Below are 24467 nucleotides of genomic sequence, written 5' to 3' on the forward strand. Positions count from 1 at the left end.
CCTAAAAGGAAAACAACATCGAAAATAAAATATACAAATATTTCATTTCCAGTCGCAAATTAGTATAGGTTTACATGCAAGACAAGAGAACATTCAACTTGAAAGCTACAACATGTACTGTTCCCAGAAAGACGTACACACACGCAGTTTAAAAGAAGTTTTGAGAATACGATCCAGAACTAATTTTGCAAATGTTTTATGCCATTATTCAAGTCATAAAATTGATTCACTGCTTTTATTAAGAAAGTGGAAATAAACAAACGTTTTCAGGCATAATTTCATCAGACATAAATCAAAACATACGAGGAAAGCACACCTACTGCAGCATTGGAAGTATTAATCGTAAAATTGTCCTGGGAGGAATTCTATATATAAGCCACTTTCACTTATTAAAGATCATCGAAAATTGGTAATTTTGCATGGCATCCGTTCCAGTAAATTAAGTATTCCAGTTCTGTTGTGTGTATTTTTGGCATGTCATAGGAGGATTCGACCAACATTTTCAATATTTAGACGGGAGGGTTAACTTATTAGAATTAATTGGGACTCTACAAATGTTACCTGTTCAGGGTGAGGGTACTTGTACAGAGGCACTCATAACATCACCTAAGATACATTTTAAAAGTTTGTCACTGAATAATGACAAAGATGATTTGCATTTGTATAAAATAAGCAATGTAGAGATATAGTAGGTAACAGAGTAATTGGTTGGACTTATGATAACTGTATTCCTGTTTCTATGGCAACATATGTTTCCGTTCTTGAACAAGAACATATTTTGGGTCACAAAATCTCTGATAATAGCCAGATCACCAGAACACGTTAAAAACTGGCTGAGTAATGATACTTGATCATACCAGTCCAAAGTCATATGAATGCATCCAAGAACTGTTAGCGGGTTATAATAAGCTTTTCCAGGCACATTAGTAAGCTCTAATCTTTGCGGATAAATTACTTTCATTAAGTTTGCAGGTCATGACCGGTCTTTCAAGATCTATCCATCCAATGGCAAGTGTCCCACATTTGTAGACATTTGCATTTTTTAAGATTGCTTCAGGGAAATTAGTTGGAAAGCGTAGGAAGGAATTGAAATATAACTGTGACTTGAAGCCAATTATAAAATGTACAGTTCCATTTCATAAGAAATATTAGTCAATTGTTGATACAGGTGTTATTAAATAACACAGTTTATTAGAAAATAACAACATGTATTAAACTATATAAAGAAGTGATTATAGTACCGAAATTATGGTTGGTACTATTCAGATAATGTCATACTTGATAGACCTCTGTTCTAATTTTAGATTAATTATATATATATATATATATATATATATATATATATATATATATATATATATATATATATATATATATATATATATATAACATCTCAAAATTAGAAGGTCGTTCGAAGATATATCTGGACACCGCTATTCAATCATGGATCTTGTAACTCTGTTCTTAACTTGAATTTGAATTTGATATGATTTTTGTTTTTATTAGCCAGGCATAGGTGAAGCTACACAAGTGAAATCCTATAGAATAATTAGAGTACGAAAAGTCAAGCTCAAATCCAAACACAAGTTGTATATTCTGTGGATAGAAGAGCTTTGCTTTTCCTCTGTAAATTGGTGAGAGCGTATTCTAGAAGATTCATTCGTGATGGATCGGTGTCGAAATTTAAGAATTCTATCAGTCTGAATGGTTTCACATCATAATTATTAAATTTAGTATCAAGATGTTACTAAAATTAGCAAATACATAAAGCACAGAGCTTAACTAGCCATATTGCTACATTCCTAATTTCCCATTTATGACGAATGATGTAGATACATTATCTATGAACTTACTGTAAAAATCAAGGAGGTTCAATTGTTCGGTTTTTATCGGTTTAATTTCTATCATAAAACCTTCTAACATGAGTGGTTCGACCTTGATAGATCACAGTTTAGAGTGCTGGATAAGAGACCTTTCGTCAAAATTGTTAATAAAATATAGATTTTCTTACCTGGATGCGTGCAGATTTCCTTGGCAGGTGTTGATATATTTCCAGACGTGATATTATTCCAGGGTGTTGTAGAGAGGGTACTTTGTATAAATCTAGAGAGAGATCTAGCTTCATCATACGACGTTATGTCGTTGTCTGTTGGAAAAACACTCGATGTGAGCACGGATATTAGGGTATTGAAACCCTTAGGTGAGGCTAATTCATCCATATCATACCGTTTAAACCTGAAAAAAATAATAAGCCATTTTTCAACCTTTTGAAGGACAATACTAAACAAGATCTCCGCCCGCCCCCAGCTTCAGATTAAGCCTGCTACGATGAATAATATGTCTTACAAATGGTTCGTATTGGTCATATTAAAAGCTTTCTGCTTAACAGATAAGCCAGTGCTAAAAATCGCCCATAAAGTCGTAATCTTGAATTTGCATTCTTTATTTTGTCGAGGAATATGTTTAGGAGGTTTAATGAGTGCAGATTTTAAAATAAATGAAAAAGCATTTAATTCACCAAAGATAATTGTCGTCGAATTCAAATCTTTTGATTGCTTGCAGTTGATGACAAAACCAACCATTTCAAATTAAACAAAAACAGTCTTGACAACTTACGACAGGTTAATGATTGGTAATGGACATAAAACAATTATGTATGTTTAATTTATGGTCGCAAGCATTGATAGACCTGGGTGTCACTAATATGTTGTCCAGTTTCAACCGAGACTCAAATGAACTGATAGGTCGAGGCTAGGGCAGTGTTAAGTTTTATCTGATGAGATTGCTTGATTTTAAAGTCAACATTTAATGCGAATTCGTGAAAAAAGAAGACAACTGAAGATAAACAATGTACAAGGCAAAGACCAAAAGTCTACTGTTTTTAAATATATAGGTCAGTCTGTGAACTAGCTGAAATGTATATTTTTCAGAATATATCCATAACGCTTTTTAGCCTTCTTTTTTGGATGTTGGCTTTTTGAATTCACATTTTCTCATTTACTGATTAAAAGTAGAAGGTAGATTCTTTTGATTTGCAGTGGGCTTGGACTGTCACACGAACAAAAATGGTGTAAAGTAAAGGAGGGATTAGTGTCATGAAATAATGAAACAATGCATTGAACAGCCTTTATTTAGATGTTATCTTGACTTATAATGCTTCAGCCATTCTATCGGGACGATTTGTTTTTAGCTAATCAAAAGGAAATGATTTATAAGGCATTGATAAAACATCAATACCTTTGAAGGTCATATAGCGACTTCCGGACGTACAAGAGGACAGTACAAATGGTTTTGCACTAATATGCTCATATAAAAACAATAACACTATGAAACAGCGATCATACTTAATAGTTCTAGATTACACTAAAAGTTTAGAAAACAATTCTTTGTCATTTTTTGTCGTTGCAATTCTTAAAGTGATATCAACATTTGAATCAGTCACGCTTAGAAACAAGCACTTTTATTGCAAGTCCGGTACGCGTTTCAATACCATGAAACTCGAATGTATATGATCTGTGTATTTGTGTGTGATTTGGATTTTTAACGTAGCTTTAACAATTTTTCAGTCATATTGCTACGATGTCTGCAGTGTGACATTTTACAGACATGTAGCATGATGTCCCATCCAGCCACATTATACTGATACCAGGCCGACCAGCCCTAACACTAACCTCTTAATGCTGAGCGCCAAGCGAGGCAGCTGTTAGTACCATTTTTGTAAGTCTTTTGGTATGACTTGGCCGGGATGGAACCCGCGACCTTCCGCTTCAGAGGGGGAAGAGCTCTAACCACTAGGCCAAAGGAGCGGTCTACATGATCTCTAGTCAAACCTAAATGTTAGCCTGTATAATGCCAAAATTACAGATCTACGCAGACAGAAGCCTCATTCAAAGTCAATTAAAATGCAAAAATAAATAAATAAACAAAATAAATGAATGAGAAGAAAACTTCTACAACTTGAATTTATCAATCCAGTTGAAGATGGAAAAAGAGAGCAAAACATAAAACATAAGAACATCTCATTTCAGACTTCCAAATAAGCACCAACAACACAGCTAATAATAATAATAATAATAATAATAATATCGTCGGGAAAAAGGCGATTTATGAAACCGTCCCTTTTCAGGAAAATTAAATGCACATACAGACTTAAATTGCGTGTAATTTTGGATTCCGTTATCATACTTTGAGACAAAAATGCTAGATGTGTACATGTTCGAAAAACGTCTCACACCGAAATAATTACTTTTCCATGGCAAGTAAAGGCTCATTCAGCTGTTCTGTTTCCAGAAAGAGAAAAAATAAATAAAAAAATAAATAATTAACAATCGCAATGACGCTTGCTTTTCAATCATTTTGACAATACCTCGTAATTTGGTCTGAAAAAAAATGACACGGTGTCTGATGTAAGATTCTAATGTCACTTAATAACACATAATATCATTGTCAACTTCATCAAACGCAGCCAATCCCTTTTTTCCATGCGACATCTATAGATTGTCTAGGTCTAGGTAATTGTCGAACAGGAAACAAAACCACGTTTCTTTCTTTCGTACAGTGCATTTTGTTACACGCATCGATTTTTGTGTAAATGAACAATAACTTTGTCCGCATGATGATTACAGGTAAATTAATGTAAAGTTTTTATTTGCGGATGATAATGGGGTGAATATACTTAAGAACAACATTTTTATAAAATTATATTTGCTACCGTAGGGATGGGTTACAGAGATGAATACTGTATAGTCCTTGCCGTCTACTTAACTTATATTTTAATTTTGTTTTTAAAAATATCCTATGACTAGTGGTGTTCAACGAAAATATTTGTGTTTTTATCAAAGGATACAAATTACATATTTTACCATACCTTGATACATACCAATTCATTGGAAGGAACAAACTGTGAAGTGAGTGCTAGGACTGCACTAATCTTTGTTAACTCAAAGAAGTCACATTTGAACCTGAAATTGTTTGGATTAATTTGCAATAAAAAATCTTAACTTGAAATTTACTAATAATGTTTCAATACTATCACAGAACCTCTTTATGATGTTTGTAACATCCAGGTCTCTTTAACTACTTTGAGTTCATATTCCAATATTTATTTTGTATTTGTTCCGTGTGCAGAGTTTGTTATTACACTTCCTCTGCTTTTATTTTTTTAGGTTAATGGTTAGGCGTCAATAGCACATAACCTATATTAGCACATCATTTTATAAAAACAAAATTTTGTTCAATTCGCGTCTTGTCAAGACACGATTGATATTTTAGTGTAGACAACAACCAAGTTATAATATAGGGAGAGCTTAGGTTAAAAGTGACGTAGAATTAGCAACAATATATAACAAATACCTTAGGTTATATAAAACTGAGTGACCTTGATATGCATGTAGGGATTGTCCGAGGTCAAAACTCTAATTATTTAAAAGAATAACACACACATGTTGGCATCTTTAAAGTTGTACCAAGATAGTATCTACCAGAAACTATATATTTGAAACTCGTGAAAAGGCCAAATTCTACAAAGGTATTGTATTCATCAATTGATCGCGATTCTTCACTCAGGGAAAACTGGGTACTTTTATGACTCTGGTTAGAACAAATTGAATGTTTCATGGGCTAATAAGCAACCGAGGTGGTTATCGTTGTCACACACATTCGGTGCGATTTGTGATATTTTGAATTTTGTTTTACACAAAGCATTAATCAGGAGGATTTAGCTTTATTCATATTCATAATGTAAATGAAGTATAGTCAGCTTCACATGTTCTTTTGTTTAACAAATGAATTTTAAACTTTGCTAAGTTAACAATGAACATGATATTCCCATATACAGAGTTGTTGATAAAAACAATAAGAGACTTCATCAATTCTAAAATTTAAAGATTATGATTCTGAGTGATCCAATATAAAAAAAACTTATTAAGTAAAGATTACAAATAAAAAAGTTATTAGAATTTATCTTTAAACTGGTTTTAAAAGAGAAAACCTCCTGATCCTTCTTTTGTGTTGCCCGGTCGATAGAAAGTCACACAATTCTTAGTCCAGATCAGACAACGTTTGGTGTAGTAATCCAAATGCATTACAAATTTGGATCAACTGAAGCTGTGGAGATATTGCATGATTATGAGCATGCTATTTCCTGTCAAGAACTGATTAGGTTTAGAAATTCTGCTGCTAGTTTGATGGAGAGCAAATATAAATTGCAAGGAATCTTAAAATGAACCGTGGACAAATAGGTGTATGGTGTGACAATTATGATTTGAATATTTGCAACCCGGTACAATATAAGAGAAAATAATGCAGTGATAACATAATTTGCAAATTAAGCTAAAGGAAATATCTAGTCTGCCCACGAAAGGAAGACAATAGCAAACTCAGCAAAGAAGGTTGCGTCGACTGCTCCGGTGGCCTAAGTGGTTACAGCGTCCGCTTTGGATGCGGAAGGTCGCAAATTCGAACTCCGACCGAGTCATACCAAAGACTTATAAAAATGATACAAGCAGCTGTCTTGCTTGTCGATCATCATTCAGAGGTTAGTGTTAAGACCGGTCTGCTTGGTATCAGGATAATGTGACTATGTGGAACATGATGCTACATGTTTGCGGTATGATGTCCCAGTGCTAGCCATCACTATAAGCTGCCACAAGGTAGACGTCGTAGGGATATAAAATTGTTGAAGGTACGTTAAAAAACCCCACAAAACACATAAGGTTGTCAGAAGAACGTTCAAATAGTAAGACTAAGCAAAGAAGCTTTGTCAGTAATTAGTTCAATGTTAAAGTTGTCCATTTTTAGGACCCTCAGCATCCAACACCACTGGAAATAATTAATCTATGGGTTCAATCACGAGAGGAAACCTTAAAATTGAGAAAAATTGCTTCTCTAACTGATCAAGATTTTAAATGACTAACATTTAGCAAGGAATGACAAACATTGAACACAGGTCACACCTGAATGGGTTGGCTTCATGACAAAGAAAGCAAGAGAAAAAAAAAATCAGGGTCCACAAATTATGTTTTGGGAGATGTATTTGACACTATACGATCACATCCAGACACAGTTCCGACAAGCACCCTATGCGCTGATCAATTTCTGGAAGCACATGACTAAATTCACATCTATCTTGTTGCTGATATGCAGCTAAACCAAGTCATCTTGAAGATGAAATGGCAACATCATATCGGACGGAAACATCTTATCGCACGTCCTGATGGAATGCACATGCCTATGTAATTCATACAATTATTGAGCAGGCATAGTTCGTAACAAATTAACCCTTTTAGATTTTGTTATTAACCAGCCTATGAATAAGTCACGATAACCGTACTCAGTAGTTATGTGGCATGGATAAACTTAATGACATTAATGTATTTGAAAAACCAGCAAATGTTTTGTACATTCTAATAACAAAGTCAGAATTAGAATTTTCAATTGTGCATTTTGTTTTGATCTGTTTGACATTGTACTTGTCTTTGATTGTTCTTCACAATCAAACACCTAAATATGGATAGTAATTGGTTTTCATATATATATATATATATATATATATATATATATATATATATATATATATATATATATATATATATTGTTTTGGTATTCTGAATTTCCATAAATGAACAAAAATGTATAAAATAGTAAAACGAAAATATTTGCACAAAATTAACTTCATACTTTGCTACCAAAAATATAATTATTGCTTTACCTGAGATAACTAAATGATTTTAAATGTGCTTTAGTTTCTATAACGTAGTTTTTATTATTTACTTTAAGTAACTAAGCTGAAATGAAAGTAAGATATGACTTATTGCCTTAAAAACCTAATAATATTCACCAAAAGCATCAGAAGAATACATATTGCCGTTTTCATATTTTGTGTCCGTCTTGAATATTTCTAAATGCTCAAGGATACCATAATTTTCATCATTCAGTTCTTAATATCTACATCAAAATCCACGAAGAAGCAGCAAGAAAACTATGAATATTCCCACTGCAAGGCTCACCAGGTGTTCCTCCCGAAAGTATGAGCAAATCAAATACTATTTTCAGGGAATAAATTGTTCAAATGATAAAGTGATATTGGCATACAATACACATTGTTAAAATTCATAAATCCGCTGGTTGCATGTTATTCCATACTCTCAGTTTGTAGAAATCTATTATGAACTAACTGACCAGTTCACAAGAGACTTGGCCCTTTAAATTTCCATTAATCTGGATAAAAAATAGACTTTTCATACGGCTAGGGTGTCTATTGATAAAATATTATTCAGCCCCCAGAAACTTGTGATTTCTTTGTATATTGGAGATAATATAAAATTTCATTGAATGCAATTTACGCCTTATTTATATATATACATAGCACCCTATGCGCTGATCAATTTCAGGATGTCATAGGAAGTTGCCAAAATGTATGTTAAAAATCTTGACATTTTAAATTTAAATTATAACAAATATCGCTATATTTTTACCATTTTAAACAATTAGAAAAGCTTATATTCATTTGTTTTGATAGATGATTAGTTTCAAGGACCAAAATTGTGCAGGAGACTAAAATGGGACAGATCGTCTTACATGAATAAGGTATGTTAATAGATCTTCACCTAATGCCGGTACTGTGGACTGAAGGAATTTACGATTAAATTTTAAATTTCGTAATGGCATATAGTGAAAAATTTAAATGATTTCCAAATGTTATTAAAGTAAACCCACCATATGATATATCTGTTGAAGCCAGGGACATATTTCAGAACCAGCTTTCGTCTAGAAGCCATGGTACTTACAAAAGCTACACCACTATGAAATATTATTTTTGATAAAAAGGAAAGAAACATTTTTCTTAACAACCCTAAATATCTGACTATCGAAATAAACAAATTTTGTTACTCATTCGTGTAAAAATTGCGTCGATCGTAAATCACAAAACACATCGAGGCAAGCAAAACCCGTATATTTGTTTTTAAAACTGAATCAAAATTATGGCTAATAAGGTCTAAAGAAAGTTTAATGAATCATGTGTGGCCTTAGCAGATAAATCGTCTCTTCTAACCCTTCATTCCACTGTTAAACTAAATAATGCCGTACATATTTTGACCATTCGAAGATCAATAAATACGCTTGAATGAAACAATATCAGTTTTGACCTAATATAGAGAGACAAAAGTCAACTTCAACGAAACAATGCCATATATACTATTATGTTTCAGATATCGATTGAATCATCGGTGTACTCCAGAAACTGTTCTGTGAAAAAAGCCTCCATAAACTAACTGTAATCAGCCAAACCATCGTGAGCTTTTAGTTTATTGACTGTACAGTAACAGTTGAATCGATCTTATATTGTTTGTCGGGGGGTTAATCTAAAGCGACATGGGAATCAACATATCTGTGGCAAGCAATGAGTCATTTAGGGGTCTCTTGCGTATGGGAAATCGTCCATTCGTGTACTTTTTTTTTTTACTAGTATTACATCCGGTTGGTTTGATGCTCAAAAGACTTGCATTTAATTTGCATAAATATTCCGAGATATCATACTGTTTGATATTTTCACCATCTCATCGTTGAGTGTTTGTATTCTTATAACTCCTTGTTAATAAACCTTTTTGATACTTATTTTATATCATATAACCTCTTTGTGGCGCTATATAGCTTTACATTGCTAGTACTCAGTACAATTCACCATCAACCAAGCAACTTTTTGGTTTCAAAAAGTTTTATCGTTTTCGGTCAGTTTTGGATGGCTGATTTCATTAAGTAAAAATAAACTCAGATAATAAAACACTGACAAAAGGTGAGCATCACTTACATTAAGTCTTGAAAGTATAATTTTCCTCTTCGTATGTAATAAATCATTTCTTTTGTTAGCAGCCGCGATTTAAAGGTTTAAAAGCCACGAAACCATAAAATCAAGACACAGTATTCTGGGCTTCTCAATACAGCATAAACTGTACTTACCCTGATCAAGTTAAAAATAGTTATAATCAAAAGTTACGTATACACAATGTGTTCAATCGACGTAGGTGAATCAATATCCTGTCTAACGTGTGAAATGCGAGTAGGAATCTTATTTTCCTTGTTTCTTTATGTCCTTTTGCATCTCTGTTAACGAACGGTCGCATTTAATATCATTGCTGTCAGCCTGAAAGCGATCGATGGGATCAGCACTCTATATTGTTTGGATTATCAGTTTAAGAAGTAACTGTTGTTTCTAACATCGTACTGTCAAACTATGTGATGCTATCTATTTTACAGCAGTATACACACTTCATAGGAAATGCTGCAATTTAAAACCACAAATAATTATTTATATGGAATTATGTCTATAGCATACATCCAGCAGGAAGCATGCGAACTATCTGAAATACAAGCTAATAATTGTACAGATAACAAATTGTGATTTCAGGAGAATCTGGTGTGATCCATGCTTGTGCTAATTGACAACCCTACCTAATTATGGTTGAGAAATGATGTGTTTCACCATTCAATTATCTCTTTGGTAACGTAAGGTGCCAGAAAAAAGATCAGTCCATAAAAGCGATCGCACAAGAGCCAAAAGTAATAATTTGTATCGAACTGTCTTCCGTCAGTTGCAGTCTGAAAAAAATATTTCATAAAGCAGCCTGTACAGTTGACGCTTATGAATACTGACATAATGTTAGTAGTATTATAGAAACAGATCTTCGGAGTTTCAAGAGAAACTGTTGTAATTCGGACTCACTGTCAGAACCGATATAAACATAGCTCTTATGTAGATGTTAGCAAAATAACGTTCTTAAATCATTTTATATTTGGTATCCAGTCTATTTATTCAATTTAGAAAACATTGTATAAAACTTCCTTTGTGTTTTTCTTTTTCTCGCTTTTTAGATTGCAAGGTACTTGGTATATATGAATTACTATTTTCTGTTATAGATGATTTTGTTCTGCATTTCACCAATAAAACTTAAACCTGAACGTAAACCTAATTTTTGAATCTAGCAATATGGACTGCCTGAAATGTCTGACTAAAGATGACCATTTACATGTTTTAAATCTAGAGATAACTTAATGGCTTGTTTTGGTGAAAGGGTCCTGGTCAAAACACATAAAAATTTAAATGAGGTGTTCCAGTTAACTCATCTTTTGCTGTTATGTATTCCATTTGATTAGTATTGCTCATTCTAACCAGAATGAAGGTGGAATTCATGATCTACCTGGTTTTGCTTGCGGCAGGGAATGCTACCTATGTGATTCTCATTTTTAACTATATCAGTCATATTGTAAAATCAGACCAGAAATAACTGAATTACATATCCAATTAAAAAGCACTCCGTAGAAAGGATCACAACTCGATAAAAATTATACCAAACAGTGATAAAAATGTTTATTTGGCGTATTTCCGCATCAAAATGCACAAACAATCAATAATGTTTTCAACGGACTTGGGTCTCAAGGTTAAGCAAAAGTATTGTCTCTAGAACCATTATTGCGGTACATGAGTTTTAAGAACAATCAATTAATTTGAACCTTGCGCATTGAATTGACATTTGAGAATTTGTCAATTTGGTCCTTTAATTTATTTGTTTAGAAAGAGATAAATGGTTACTAAGTTTATGTAAATAAAAATTACTTTTGTAAAGTTACCTTATTGTGTTTGGTAAAACAAATCTTTGTCACGGTATTCTACTAAACGTAAAATGTAGACGTAAAAAGTATTATGGGTGATACTACATAATTTAAAGTATTGAACTGAATCAAAGTGACTGATTTGTTCATATATTCTAATTATATTGTCTGAATTCAGTTACTGCCAAAGAAAGCAACAATGTATTAAAATTTGCATTTGCTTTTTCTGTATGTAATTAGCATTGCATCAGAAAGATTTTATTATTACAACTGAAATATAACGAATATAATGTAACAAGTAATGGATGAGAAATCGATTCTGTTTTTTTGTTTTTAAGCTGAAAGGATAGGAAAGACTACAATAAGTAAATATTATACATCTCATCTTTTCTACATCTGTCCTGTTAAAAAGGATCTGAGAGGTTCAGGCAATATTAGGATATTAATACGGCATCAGTCGGGAAATAAAAAACAATTTGACATGATCGGCTTGAAAACCATCTCCCAATATTGATAAAAACAACATCCCAAGACGTGTCCAAATTAGCGCGTGTGTAATTGCATTCCACTGGGATTTTGTTTGAATTATTTGTTTACTCTCTCCTTTTGACCACTTATGTAATATTCTCTTCACTACTATTTAATAATTAGTAATAATAGTATACACTGTAACATATCCGTTGAAGGTTGGAATCATCTACAGTATTACTATCTAGTCATGATAATTACATAACGTCCAATTCATCGAGCTATATTGGTGATTTCACAGCTTCCTTTAATGAAAGGTGAATCCCATTGATCAACGCACACTTTCCCCTATGTAGTTTACGTAAAAGCACATACCTTATTGTTATAATTCTGGGGCAGTTATTTAACAGTTTTGTAACGTAAATGGAATGAATGGTTTTAGTCTTATCATGCTTTCATGTTCCGCTCAATTCTCACTTGATATTGTTCAACGTTATGTTCAATTTTTAGACATTTCAGCATGTCAAATTTTATATCACAGATTAAAATTTCATCTAACTTTAGTTCAAATGAATACCCTTGATAATATGTAGGTTTTGATATTTGGTCGATGCAGAGGTCTGTCAGAGGTGCATAAGAGTTATCGCAAATGGAGTTGTTTCACTTGTTGTCCATAGTATACTGTATCAATGTTAAATGCAGCCAAAGCTACAGCCTTTACTGTAACACCATGGATGATTTTATTATGGATGTTTGTATTCTGTGTGAGTGTGAGTGTGAAAGCCATGCATATGATAAACTCAAGGTGATAATTACTTCATACATTCCTGTACAAGAATATGTATGTGTAAAATTTCTGCTGTTTTCATGGATAATAAAATAAAAATTATATCTATTAATGTTAGAGGCCTGCAAGGTTCAGTCTTAAAACGAAGGGATATTTTTCACTGGGTAAAACAAAAGAATGTATCTATAATATGCTTGCAAGAAACTCATAGTACAAAGAATGATGAAATATATTGGGCAGCTGAATGGGGATACAAATGTATATTTAGCCACTGCTCCAGTAAGAGTGCTGGGGTTGCAATATTTTTTAGAAATACTTTTGAATTTATAATTCATAGAGAAAGATGTGACAGTCAAGGGAGATTTATTATTTTACATATTACAATTAATGGCAACAAAATAACCCTCGTGAATTTGTATGGTTATAATGATGATAATCCTAGCTTTTTTAGAAAGTTAAAGGAGGAGACTTTATTTTTTGAGAATTCATCAATTATAATGTGCGGAGACTGGAATACTGTTCAAGACTTAGATTTGGATACTTATAATATTTTACATGACAAACACCAACAGTCTAGGGCAGCGATTCAAGACCTGAAAAACGAATTGGAATTAATTGATCCCTGGCGAAATTCCAACCAAGACTTAAAGATGTATACCTGGAGGCAAAAATTTCCCTTGAAACAAAGTAGACTAGATTACTTTCTTGTATCAGATGAGATTCATATGAATACAGCTGATGCATGTATCTTACCAGGGTACAAGACTGATCATTCAGCTATTGTTTTGAGTGTGGCTTTTTCAACGTTTCCAAGGGGAAAAGGATATTGGAAATTTAATAACCAACTGTTGAGGAACATTGAGTATACTGATTTGGTCAAAAAGTGTATAACTGACACTGTAAATGAATATTATGTAGGTGGAAATAAAGATGACTCTCTCCATGTTTCTCTTTCCTGTAACGACCAAATGTTCTTTGAAATTTTGAAAATGAAAATAAGATCTGAAACTATAGGTTATTCTATTAGGAAATCAAAAGAGAAACGGGAAAAATTAAAGAAAATTGAGCAGGAAATAATAGAAATTCAGGGGGGACTGTCAAATAACATAAATGGGGAAATTCTGGAAAATTTAGAGAGAAAAAAAGCAGAATTAGAGGAATCTAGGAAAAAATACATAGAAGGTGTTATATTAAGATCTAAAGCTAGATGGTATGAATTTGGGGAGAAAAGCACAAAGTACTTTTTAAATCTTGAAAAAAGAAACTATGTTAATAAGACAATAAAGGAAATTATTTTAGATGATGGGACAAATATATCTGACCAAATAGATATTTTAGAAGCACAAAAACAGTTTTATATGGAATTGTTCAAAAGTAGAATTGCTCAGCTTGATGATGAGGCTATTCAAGAAACTCGAAATAGATTTTTTAATCGCAATATTAAACTTAGTCGAGAGGAAAGAGAATCATGCGAGGGTCTGCTTACAATTAATGAATTTGGTATGTCTCTAAAACGGATGGAAAATGGAAAAAGTCCTGGCTCGGATGGATTCACTGTAGAGTTTTATAAATTCTTTTGGAAGTCTCTGGGGGGATTTATATGTAGATCAATAAATTACGGATAAACTGTAGGAAAACTTTCAGATTTTCAGACTCAAGGAGTCATCACCTGTCTACCAAAGGAGGAAAAAGACAGAAGATGTTTTAAAAACTGGAGACCTATATCACTTTTAAATACTGATTATAAGATTGCTTCGGGAGCAATTGCAGATAGGATTAAAAAGGTTCTTCCATCAATAATCAGCGATACTCAGAAAGGATATATGAAGGGTAGATTCATTGGAGAAAACACCAGACTATTATATGATATCATGGACCAACTTGAGAATGAAAACAGATATGGTTTATTATTGTTAATAGATTTCGAAAAAGCCTTTGACTCAATCAACTGGATCTTTGTGGAAGAAGCTCTACAATCTTTTAATTTTGGTGATTCCGTTTGTAAGTGGTTTAAACTGTTTTGTAATGACTCTAATAGTTGTGTTATAAATAATGGACATATGTCATCTTTTTTTAGACTTGAAAGAGGATGTCGTCAAGGAGATCCCCTTGCACCTTATTTGTTTATCATTGGGGTTGAGATTTTAGCTATAACTTTAAAGCAAAACGTGGATGTACGGGGAGTAATCTTTGACGCCAGTGAATATAAATTGGGTCAGTATACCGATGACGCTTTTATTCTTCTTGATGGATCTAGTTTTTCTCTTGAAGCAACTATGAATATCTTGCAAGGTTTTTCTCTGTTATCGGGACTTAAATGTAACATAACAAAAACAAAAGCTATTTGGATTGGAAACAGGAAATTTTCTAATGAAAGAATATGTCCCGAAATGGGCCTAATTTGGTCCTCTTCTAACTTTACACTCCTTGGCATAGAATTTTCTCCAGATTTACAACAGATGGTGGAAATCAATTATATGAAGAAACTAACAAAGGCAAAACGAATACTGGCAAGCTGGAGTCAAAGACATCTATCAATAGTTGGTAAAGTAATTGTTGTAAAGACTCTTGTTCTGCCCATATTCATACATCTTTTTTCAGCACTTCCTAACCCATCAGCAAAAGTTGAAGCAGAACTAAATCGCATGTTATTTAAATTTGTATGGGGAGGAAAAGTAGAGAGAATAAAACGTGATATACTAGTTTCCCCAGAAAACGAGGGAGGACTAAATATGATACACATATTTTCATTCATTAGGTATATTAAGATAAGATGGGTTAAAAGATTGCTGGAAAAGGAAAATGGAACGTGGCAGAACTTAGTCAATACAACTATACTCAGAAATAAAAAGGATATTTTGAATTTAGGGAGAAGGAAATTAGAAGAATTTTGTAAGTTCATTAAAAACAGTTTTTGGAGAGATGTAATTTTGGCAGTATCTAAATGGAAAGAAGAACCGCAATGTCCTAACGAGTATCTATCCATGAGTATTTTAAATTTTGTCCCCCCTAAAATGATCTATCAATACAAATCCTGGACAGAAGCTGGTTTTGAAATTCTGAACGATCTAGTAGATGTTCACGGTAATTTAATACCTTTTGAGATAATAAAACAAAAAACTGGAAGCGATGATTTCTTGAAATACTTCTCCTTAATATCCAGAATTCCTAAAGCATGGAAAGATGCCATAAAAAACCACCTAGTACATAATAATTTTGATAAGCAGGAGGATAAAATAACGAACTTGCGAAAACAAGATTCACTCAAGTTTGTTTACAAAGATCTTTTACAGGAAGCTAAAAGGCAACACACTGCGAAGCAAGAAACTTGGATGCAAGTATTTAATAAAAATATAAGTAGTGAGGAGTGGTCTGATATATATAGCCGGGCAAAATGCTGTACCAAGGATAGCAAGCTGATCTCTTTTAACTTTAAATTAATCCATAGAATAATCGCTACCAATGATTTTCTTAAAAGAATTAACATATTTGATGACAACAAATGTACTTTCTGTAAGAGTGAAACTGAAAGTATTGAGCATCTCTTTTATGACTGCAGTATTACTTCACAATTTTGGTACCGTTTTATTGAAGTTTTTGCACCTTTTTGCCCAAATATTGTAGATCTGTCCAAAAAAGAAACATTTTTAGGAAGTGAACAACTGGACAGTTTGGGTAACTTTCTGCTTATTTTGGCAAAATATTATATTTATACTTGCAGATTCAATATGAAAAATCCTTCTATTTTTGCTTTTAAGCAAATAGTTGCAATGTATAAGAACATTGAAAAATACACTGCTAAGGTAAATAAAAAAGAGGACCAATTTCTTCAAAAATGGACCTCAACAATGAACATTTAACTTGTCTCTGACTTGAGGGTAAACAGGAACAAAATACTGTAATATCACAAAAGCCATGTCACCTAGATTGTGTGCCATATGCATGTGTATATGCGTTTGTGTGTGTGTGTGTTTTTCTTTTTTCATTTCTCTGTAGACTATATTTATGATCCCTAGATTGTCTGATAACCAGAAATGTATGATTGTAAGGTGACCCTGGGATGGTTCCCCGACCCATTGGTCAACCTATTACGGGGTTAATAAAAAAAAAAAAAAAAGAAAAAAAAAAAAAAAAAAAAGAGATTTTAAATTTTGAAAGATCCTTATCGGCGTAAAAAAAAAGAACAGAAAGAGAAAACATTGATGGGATTCAGAACATAATTGTTCGTGTTCAGAACTTACACATCAAAGCAGATTTGTGATGGAAACTTAATCTATGGTAATCATCAAGTAAAGTTGTCAGTCTGAAATGATAGAAGATGCAATTTGTCTTCTTTACGCATCTTCTGGACATACTCTTTCTGTGTAACTTGAGCCTAAGTGAATATTCCTTTCTTGAAAAATGTGGTTTTGAATATACTTTGCAGTAAAACTAGACTTTGTTTGTTGTAAGATAGTGAAACTAAAAGGATACAGGAAGCAATAAACTGCGACTGATTCTATCAAGTCCCTGAAGGGGAATCTGGATTTAGATTTGTTTATATCCAAAAAAACTTGAATAACTAATAATTAAATATTTACACTAAAGTGTACTTTGTAAGTACTATGTATGTATCCTCCAAGTACTGTACTTATCCTAAGTGAGTTTCATATAAACCACTGACGCAATTTAAATGTCTTCCACGGAGAGTTGAAAAATAAAGCAAGGAAGTTTTTATATGCTAGATTAATATATTTACGTATCTGCAGCGACACACAACTCTTTGTCTTACCAGTGTTAGTGAAATGTGCATGTAATTTTAAAGGAAAAGAAGAAGAAAAAAGCAAGATACAAATTGGATCAGGAGAAACACCGACTTATCACGGGAAGATATATACTTAATTTTACTTAATTTATATTGTGTAAATGACACTTGTCATTGACTTAGGGTACCTGAATTTTTGGAATTTAGTTTTAAGTCGTTCACTGGAAACTGGTTTTAAGATCTATGGTTTCCCACCGAATTTCTATTGTGTCTTAGGTCAGGTGAAGATACTATATGAAAGATGCGGTAAACAAATTATTTATCGCATTTTGTGACATTTTTATCCCTTGATATTCCGAAGGATTCCATTTCCTGAATGAGAATATTACACCTATAAAGCTTGCCTTATTCTCCTTTCGTTGATGCATATCGACTGTTTGAGAAAATAGAATGATTCGATATGCATATAGAAATAATCAATACCATTTCCATATCCACTCAGAAGTATGGATCATGTGTAGTCCTATCTTTGCTTTCCATGTCAATGAATGCAAATCAATAGCAAAGATTACTTGGTCCAACGTGTTAGCCGTTTGTGCTGAAAGGTTATGGACTCATTATCATGATTTATTGATTACTGGTAGAAGAAATATTTTTTCTTTATGGCATCCCGTTGTTGCTGAAACAGTAGGCGTTCTTGAGACGTTTAAAAGCAATTTCTGTCAATTCATATTTAAATATGTATCATGCTCCCTTCCCATCTTACACACACTATGACTTCTAGTATCTAAAAATGGACAGCGAGCTCTCCACTCTCACACATAATAAAGTAGCAGCGGTAGCGTAAGGTATCATTTATATAAAATGAAAGTTGCATTTCCTACCTTGAAACAACAGGAATAATAACTGATAATAATAACAATAACGGGAATAACGACATTGAATGAATATCTCTTTTTTTATTAAAGTAAGCGCAAAGACAGTTGACTGAATCAAGTGTTATTTCCTCGATCTTTTCCGCCTCATGTTAAAAAAAACTCCGCTGAGTCGCAGTCAGTAGATACAGATAGTAGAGAAATGTCACTGATTATATGAAGACATCGCTCATTGTGTTAGGGTGCCAAATATAAAAGGTGAAGACATTTGATGGCTTTTCCATCCTCGTACGTCTAAATCTAAATATGCAGAAAAGAATCATCGGAAGGGTAATATAAAATAGTTTGTTTTACCTAATTTAACCTACTTTGACTTTCACAAATATTCCTCCAAACCTAGGAGCATATAATGACCAGACTTTATACAAAATAACGAAGCCATATTTCATGTCCATCCTTTCCCAGAAGGAATATATCAAATATTCCATTCCAATAAAACGTGACATCTATTTTTCAAGTGATCGCCATCACGTGTAAAAAGTTGATGGCAACATGTGTTCAAATTAACATATACGTTTTAGGGCATGGGATTATGACACTACAATATATACACGATTTTGGCAAATTCAGTTGATTCAGAATTAATGCATTAGGAAATAATTGAAATAGTTTTTTTCATCAAATTACATACATTAGCATTACATTATCATTACCTTATTATACAAATTTGACAACATGATTTATTTTTGATACAGCCATGACATTTTGCACAGGGTATGTCACACACGTGATGGACTTGAACTTCTATTTTGTGTCATGGTTCAATACATGTGACGTGAAAGATTCATTCGGTAATTTTTCGATGAATACTTGCGGACTCAACAATGTGCTCATCTGGTGTCCATCGATTGACCATTCATAGTGCCATCAAGGCCATATACAAATGTTATTCAGGTAATGTGTTGTATCTTTGGTTTTTTCTTGGCTTACCATAAAATTCAACTTTCTCTGAATTTGTTCACGTCTAGAAGAATACGATCCTCTCGAGTCTGAAGTTGTTATTGGACATATTCTTTTACAAATTACAAAGTATACATGACTGAATTTACATTTATAATGTAAGCTTTAACATTTATCGATTTTTCTATAGTTTTCACGTGTTTTTAATTTACGGATATTCAAGACGCATGAAAGAGAACACATCTAGTATTATTGCTGATTTCAATAATCTCTTTTAGCTTTGTCAATTAACACCCCACTTTCTGAATTGTTGGTTCTTTGACATTATGTCTGATTCAAAAGATGGCTATTCGACACATGTTTCATACAAAATCGATGTATTATAGCAGTGTTCATAGGATTCAATTAATTTCAATTATAAGCAGAATGATTATTTTGATGATAGGCCATATTACTTAATTTAAATCAGTGGTGGAATAGAAAATGGAACATTATGCTTTAATTACAATTCATGGTAACTGATGTGATCCCATTCATGAAATTACAGTCGATTGCTTTTTACGAATGATTTTATTTTTCAAAAGTACACCAGAAGTGGATGTTGTTTGATCAATGATAACTATAACAAAGATATGAAAGATACTGGTGTTGATAACGGAAAAGAAGACAACGCTGATGTTACTGATATTGGAAAGGCATTGGTAAAGTAAATAATGAACTTAAATATGAAATAATAAATAAATGTTCATTCTATTTAAAAGTCTTAAATTTCACCACGCAGTTTGATATTTATCGTATATCATGTTCGACGGTTATCAGTATGTTCCAAACATTGATTTGACTTGAAATGGCACCAGAATGTACGTATCTATGTTACGTAACAGGTAGTGTATTTGTGATATATTAATTTTATTTTCCTATTGAAATTTATCGTATGGGACACTTCCATATTTGATAATACTTACAAATGGTTATATCAATGTCATTACAGACGACTAGCATTTGCTTTTTAGCTTGCAAAGAATAATACTTAGTATGAAGTCAAAGTAATATAAATGTAGAAACGATTTTGAATTTTGCTATTGTCGTTTCTGTAAAGGGTAATCTTGGTAATATAGAAACATCAACGACTTCATGGATATAACGTAGCATGTACACACACAGCTTTCCTAACTTAAGAGCGCTTCTATTTACAAGGTTATTGTGGGTGTGAGTGTATGCATGAGAGAGATTTTATAGACACTTCAATTCATGTTCCAAAATATAATCCATACTCTTGAAAATTCGCACTGTTTGATGTTTTGTTCACAGCATGTCCTTGTGAATGAATACGGATGATTAATAAATATAGTCCATCATCATGGTGTTATTTATATGGGTCACATATTATCGTATTCAGAAATCTGAATGTCAACACAGGGAAATTAACTATCGTTAAAGAGAACCAATCGATGCTAGGATTTCTGTAACCGTCATCTCAAAAGTAAATTGAATTGGTTGCTCATAACAATTCTAGTGTCATCAAATCCTAATTTTATATTTGCTCCCTAAAGGTAAATACTAACGTAAAGTCGTTATTTGGAATTGGTCCCCGTGAGATTATTATTAGCATATAATTTTTCCAATCTTTCAATTGGTCACATTGATCTTAAATCCCCGTCTGTTCTATTTAATTATATCAACATGCATACCAGTTATTCAAACCAGGAGTTATGGCGCTTGGGAAGAAGGAATCAATGTCTGAATTAAAGAACAAATACCTTGCAGCAGATAAGCAGATGATTCCAGTATCATTCCAGTTCATTCCAGTATGTTAATACAGAACAAATCCCAATAACCCTTTGGGTTCCACGACACCCACATAAATACGTTTTGCCATGTTATATCGACATAAAAAACGACATTGAGGCTTTTAAATATCGAAACGTATTGCTCAATTGTTAATTTTCACAAACTTGAAAAAAAATATCAGTGTCATAAATATACATACTTATTGTATTAAGATATGGCGATAGCATGGACTTATTGTATTAAGATATGGCGATAGCATGGCATAAGCATGCAACACCACCTGTCTAAGCAGCATGCACTTTATACTCCTCTTACCAGGCTTACTAATCGAAGAGTATCGCTTTTATTAAAGCCGCCCGTGTCAATATTGTTGAGACTCTACATTGGAAGCAGAGTAAACATTTGAATCGAAACTGTGGCTGCCGCAAAGATTCTGGTGTAGTCTTTAGTATACGTGAAGTCGGTCAACCCTGCGAATGTAAACAAATCACCGACTTTGGCTGAGATATCATGCATTTTATCCTTTCACATATCAGAAGTATGGGGTTCTTTACCTTCATACTGTTATGGATAATATTTCAGTCATCTCATTTTTGAGTACTCTATATCTGTTTTCTTGATGACATCCCACACAATTTTGCCTTTGCTTTGTTTTGTTTTTGTTGTTGTTGTTTAAATTAACGATTTATTACATCAATGGAGCTGAAAACAAAGGGCATTCTCTTTTAAGGTGTCTACGCCCTTTTCTCTGAGATTTGTTGTTGAGGGATGTGCTTGATATACTTAACAGAAGAAAAAAAAAAACATGCTCATGAACAACTTGCCCTTAAATGAATAACCCATAATTTGTGCTTTACACTAATGTTAAAAAGAAGTGTTGACAGTATTTCCCTAGTGTTACCGGCACATGTTGATTCGAAAATGTGATTAAAAAAGTCTTTGTCAAATGAAGAAATTGTTTTGTGAATTTTCAGAACGATGATTTTCAAATTTTGTGTGTTCTCAGATTCTCTCATCAAACAAGCTTTGTCCAGTTTTATGAGTTGAGTAATTATGAACTTTCTAATGTTGTATACATTAGGAAACCTGAAAGCTTTCAAATCTTATGTCGCATGTTTCAAATAATTTGTCATTTACTGAGATGCAGAAGATATGGCTTTGCTGAACATAAAATGCATCAATTTGTCACCGGGGATTTGCCACAAGCGGCTATCGGGTTAGAAATAAATTTGTTTTTACAATGCAGCACATTCACATCTCAAACCCATTGACTGTGCACTAATTATTAAATTTAAGCATGTTTTTTTCGTTAAAAAGTTGCTAGTTTATATATCATACTGGTGGGGCTCTATGTCTCTCCTAATTTGGCGATATTTATGTGAAAACCACAAAGAAGGTTCTCAGCCTAATTATATTAGACTTTGGCGCAGTAAATGCTATGTAATCGGTTCCAGCAAAGTTTGTAAGACGTTGTCATCAAGTGTAAGCTTGCTTTCAGCAGAAACATCGACCTTTCCAGACTGAGAATATGTTACGAGATAAATTGGTAGCATTAATGACGTCATAGTCTATCACCTCTATTTCGATTCCAGTGATGTTTGCTCTTTCAGTTAAAGGGAACCACGAAACAATGCATTTTGTTTATTAGTTATTTGCCTGAAGACACTTTTTAAAACGCGCCTAACGATCAGGCGAATCTTAAATACATATGATCCCTGCATATGTCTTTTACACATTTATATGTTATGTTATCTCTATAAGATGGGGAAATACATTACTTGCTTATCACGTACTTCACAGAAATGCTTTAACCTGGATTTCACAAGGAATCCAGATTGAAATTATCTTTGTCATATTTACTATGTTTTCCATTGTCCATTTTGAAAAGATGACAACCAATCCATTGGGACGGACAGGTAAAAGTTAATGTCGGTATTATGTTATAAAATTACCTTACAGAATTACATTATAATTACCTAATTACCTACTAATTACATAATTAGTTTCATTCACCTGAAGAGGAACCCACACAGAAGATACTATTACATGTTTGAAATCAATATGATTTACTCTTTATTTAAGGGAACATAACAAATGTGAGTGACACGTATTTGCTGTTTTAAACCCGTTTACAGTCTGAGTAGTCTATTAAATAAACTGGTTTTAGATACTACATGCTCAACCACAACAATTACATTTAAGAATCTAATTATTTTCCTTCCACAGCATACATCATAGCCATGAAATTTACTCCAAACATTCTAGCAATACCACATTTTTAACAATGTGAATTCGATGTAGCATCGAGGATTGTTTTCGATTTGATATTATTACTGTGTCTTGAGTTATAGACCGATGTTTGATTTTAACGTAATCTTTGGCACCTAAAATAAATGATAAAGCTATGACGCATATAAGGAAGAAAATGGAACATACTCACCAGCTCCTAAAAGCCAAGCAAACGTTAACTATTGCCGAGCGTCCTCTTGCTAGCAGTAACAAAATATTCAGGAATTTCGAGATATGTCTTACAGAAGTTGAATGCAGTCATGGCCTTTCTGAAAGAGAGTTGTAACATTGGCGGCGTATATACAAATGTGTACGCGGGCTTTGGCAGCTTAATGTTTTGCTACTCGACGGATGGTCGATATTCTTAACTATGAAATCCCAAGCCTAACGATTTCATTATAAATAATTTGGTTGGTTGGTGTCTAACAGCACTTTGTGCACATTATTGGCGAGATCATGCGGAGAAAATAAGAGCAAAGTGCCTTTCCCAAGAACACACCAAGGCTGACGACCCGGGTCCGCATAGGCATCTTTTGAATCGGCGACCCTTGGATTACAAACACGTCTAACGCTCTACCAACTGGGCTACAGCGGCTCATTTAACCAGAAATAAAGAAGTAGGTCCCATAATACTAACTATGGTTAATTTACATTTTGTACAGCTTTATGAATGTAGCCAAAAATAATCCATCTTCTGATCAGATACTTTTTCCATTATAAGTTAGGAATATTTACTTTGGTAGTGTTTGCCCACATATCGTTTATTCATTTTGTAATGTCTAGCTATGTTTCTTTTAAGAAGAAGCTAAGAGGCTTTCAATTTTCTATATATGCCAATCATTAACTTCCAAGTAAATATTTGACAAATGATTGTAGCTCCTGCTTTGTTTGATTTGATCTAAACTTAATTTGTTTTGAAATAAACTATTACTCAAAGAAATATATG

General features: G+C 33.0%; 1 protein-coding gene across 2 annotated transcripts in view; it reads right to left on the minus strand.

Moving 5' to 3' along the window:
- Window positions 1–23834, minus strand: part of LOC149805246 (sodium/potassium/calcium exchanger 4-like) — a 92025-nt gene extending 68191 nt beyond the window's left edge. Inside the window, exons 1-3 of one of the 2 annotated variants that reach the window (XM_089948861.1) lie at window positions 23673–23834; window positions 21548–21702; window positions 2012–2235 (exon numbers count right to left, since the gene is read on the minus strand). In XM_089948861.1, the coding sequence (XP_089804987.1) occupies window positions 2012–2219 (208 nt within the window). In that variant the 5' untranslated portion in view covers window positions 2220–2235; window positions 21548–21702; window positions 23673–23834. The remainder of the gene's footprint in view (window positions 1–2011; window positions 2236–21547; window positions 21703–23672) is intronic. The other variant, XM_089948853.1, reaches the window with a different exon arrangement.
- Between the last annotated feature and the right edge of the window lie 633 nt (window positions 23835–24467).

The sequence above is a fragment of the Sinohyriopsis cumingii genome, chromosome 2 (assembly GCF_028554795.1).
Source record: "Sinohyriopsis cumingii isolate HCF-2022 chromosome 2, ASM2855479v2, whole genome shotgun sequence".
In the NCBI taxonomy this organism is placed as follows: domain Eukaryota; kingdom Metazoa; phylum Mollusca; class Bivalvia; order Unionida; family Unionidae; genus Sinohyriopsis; species Sinohyriopsis cumingii.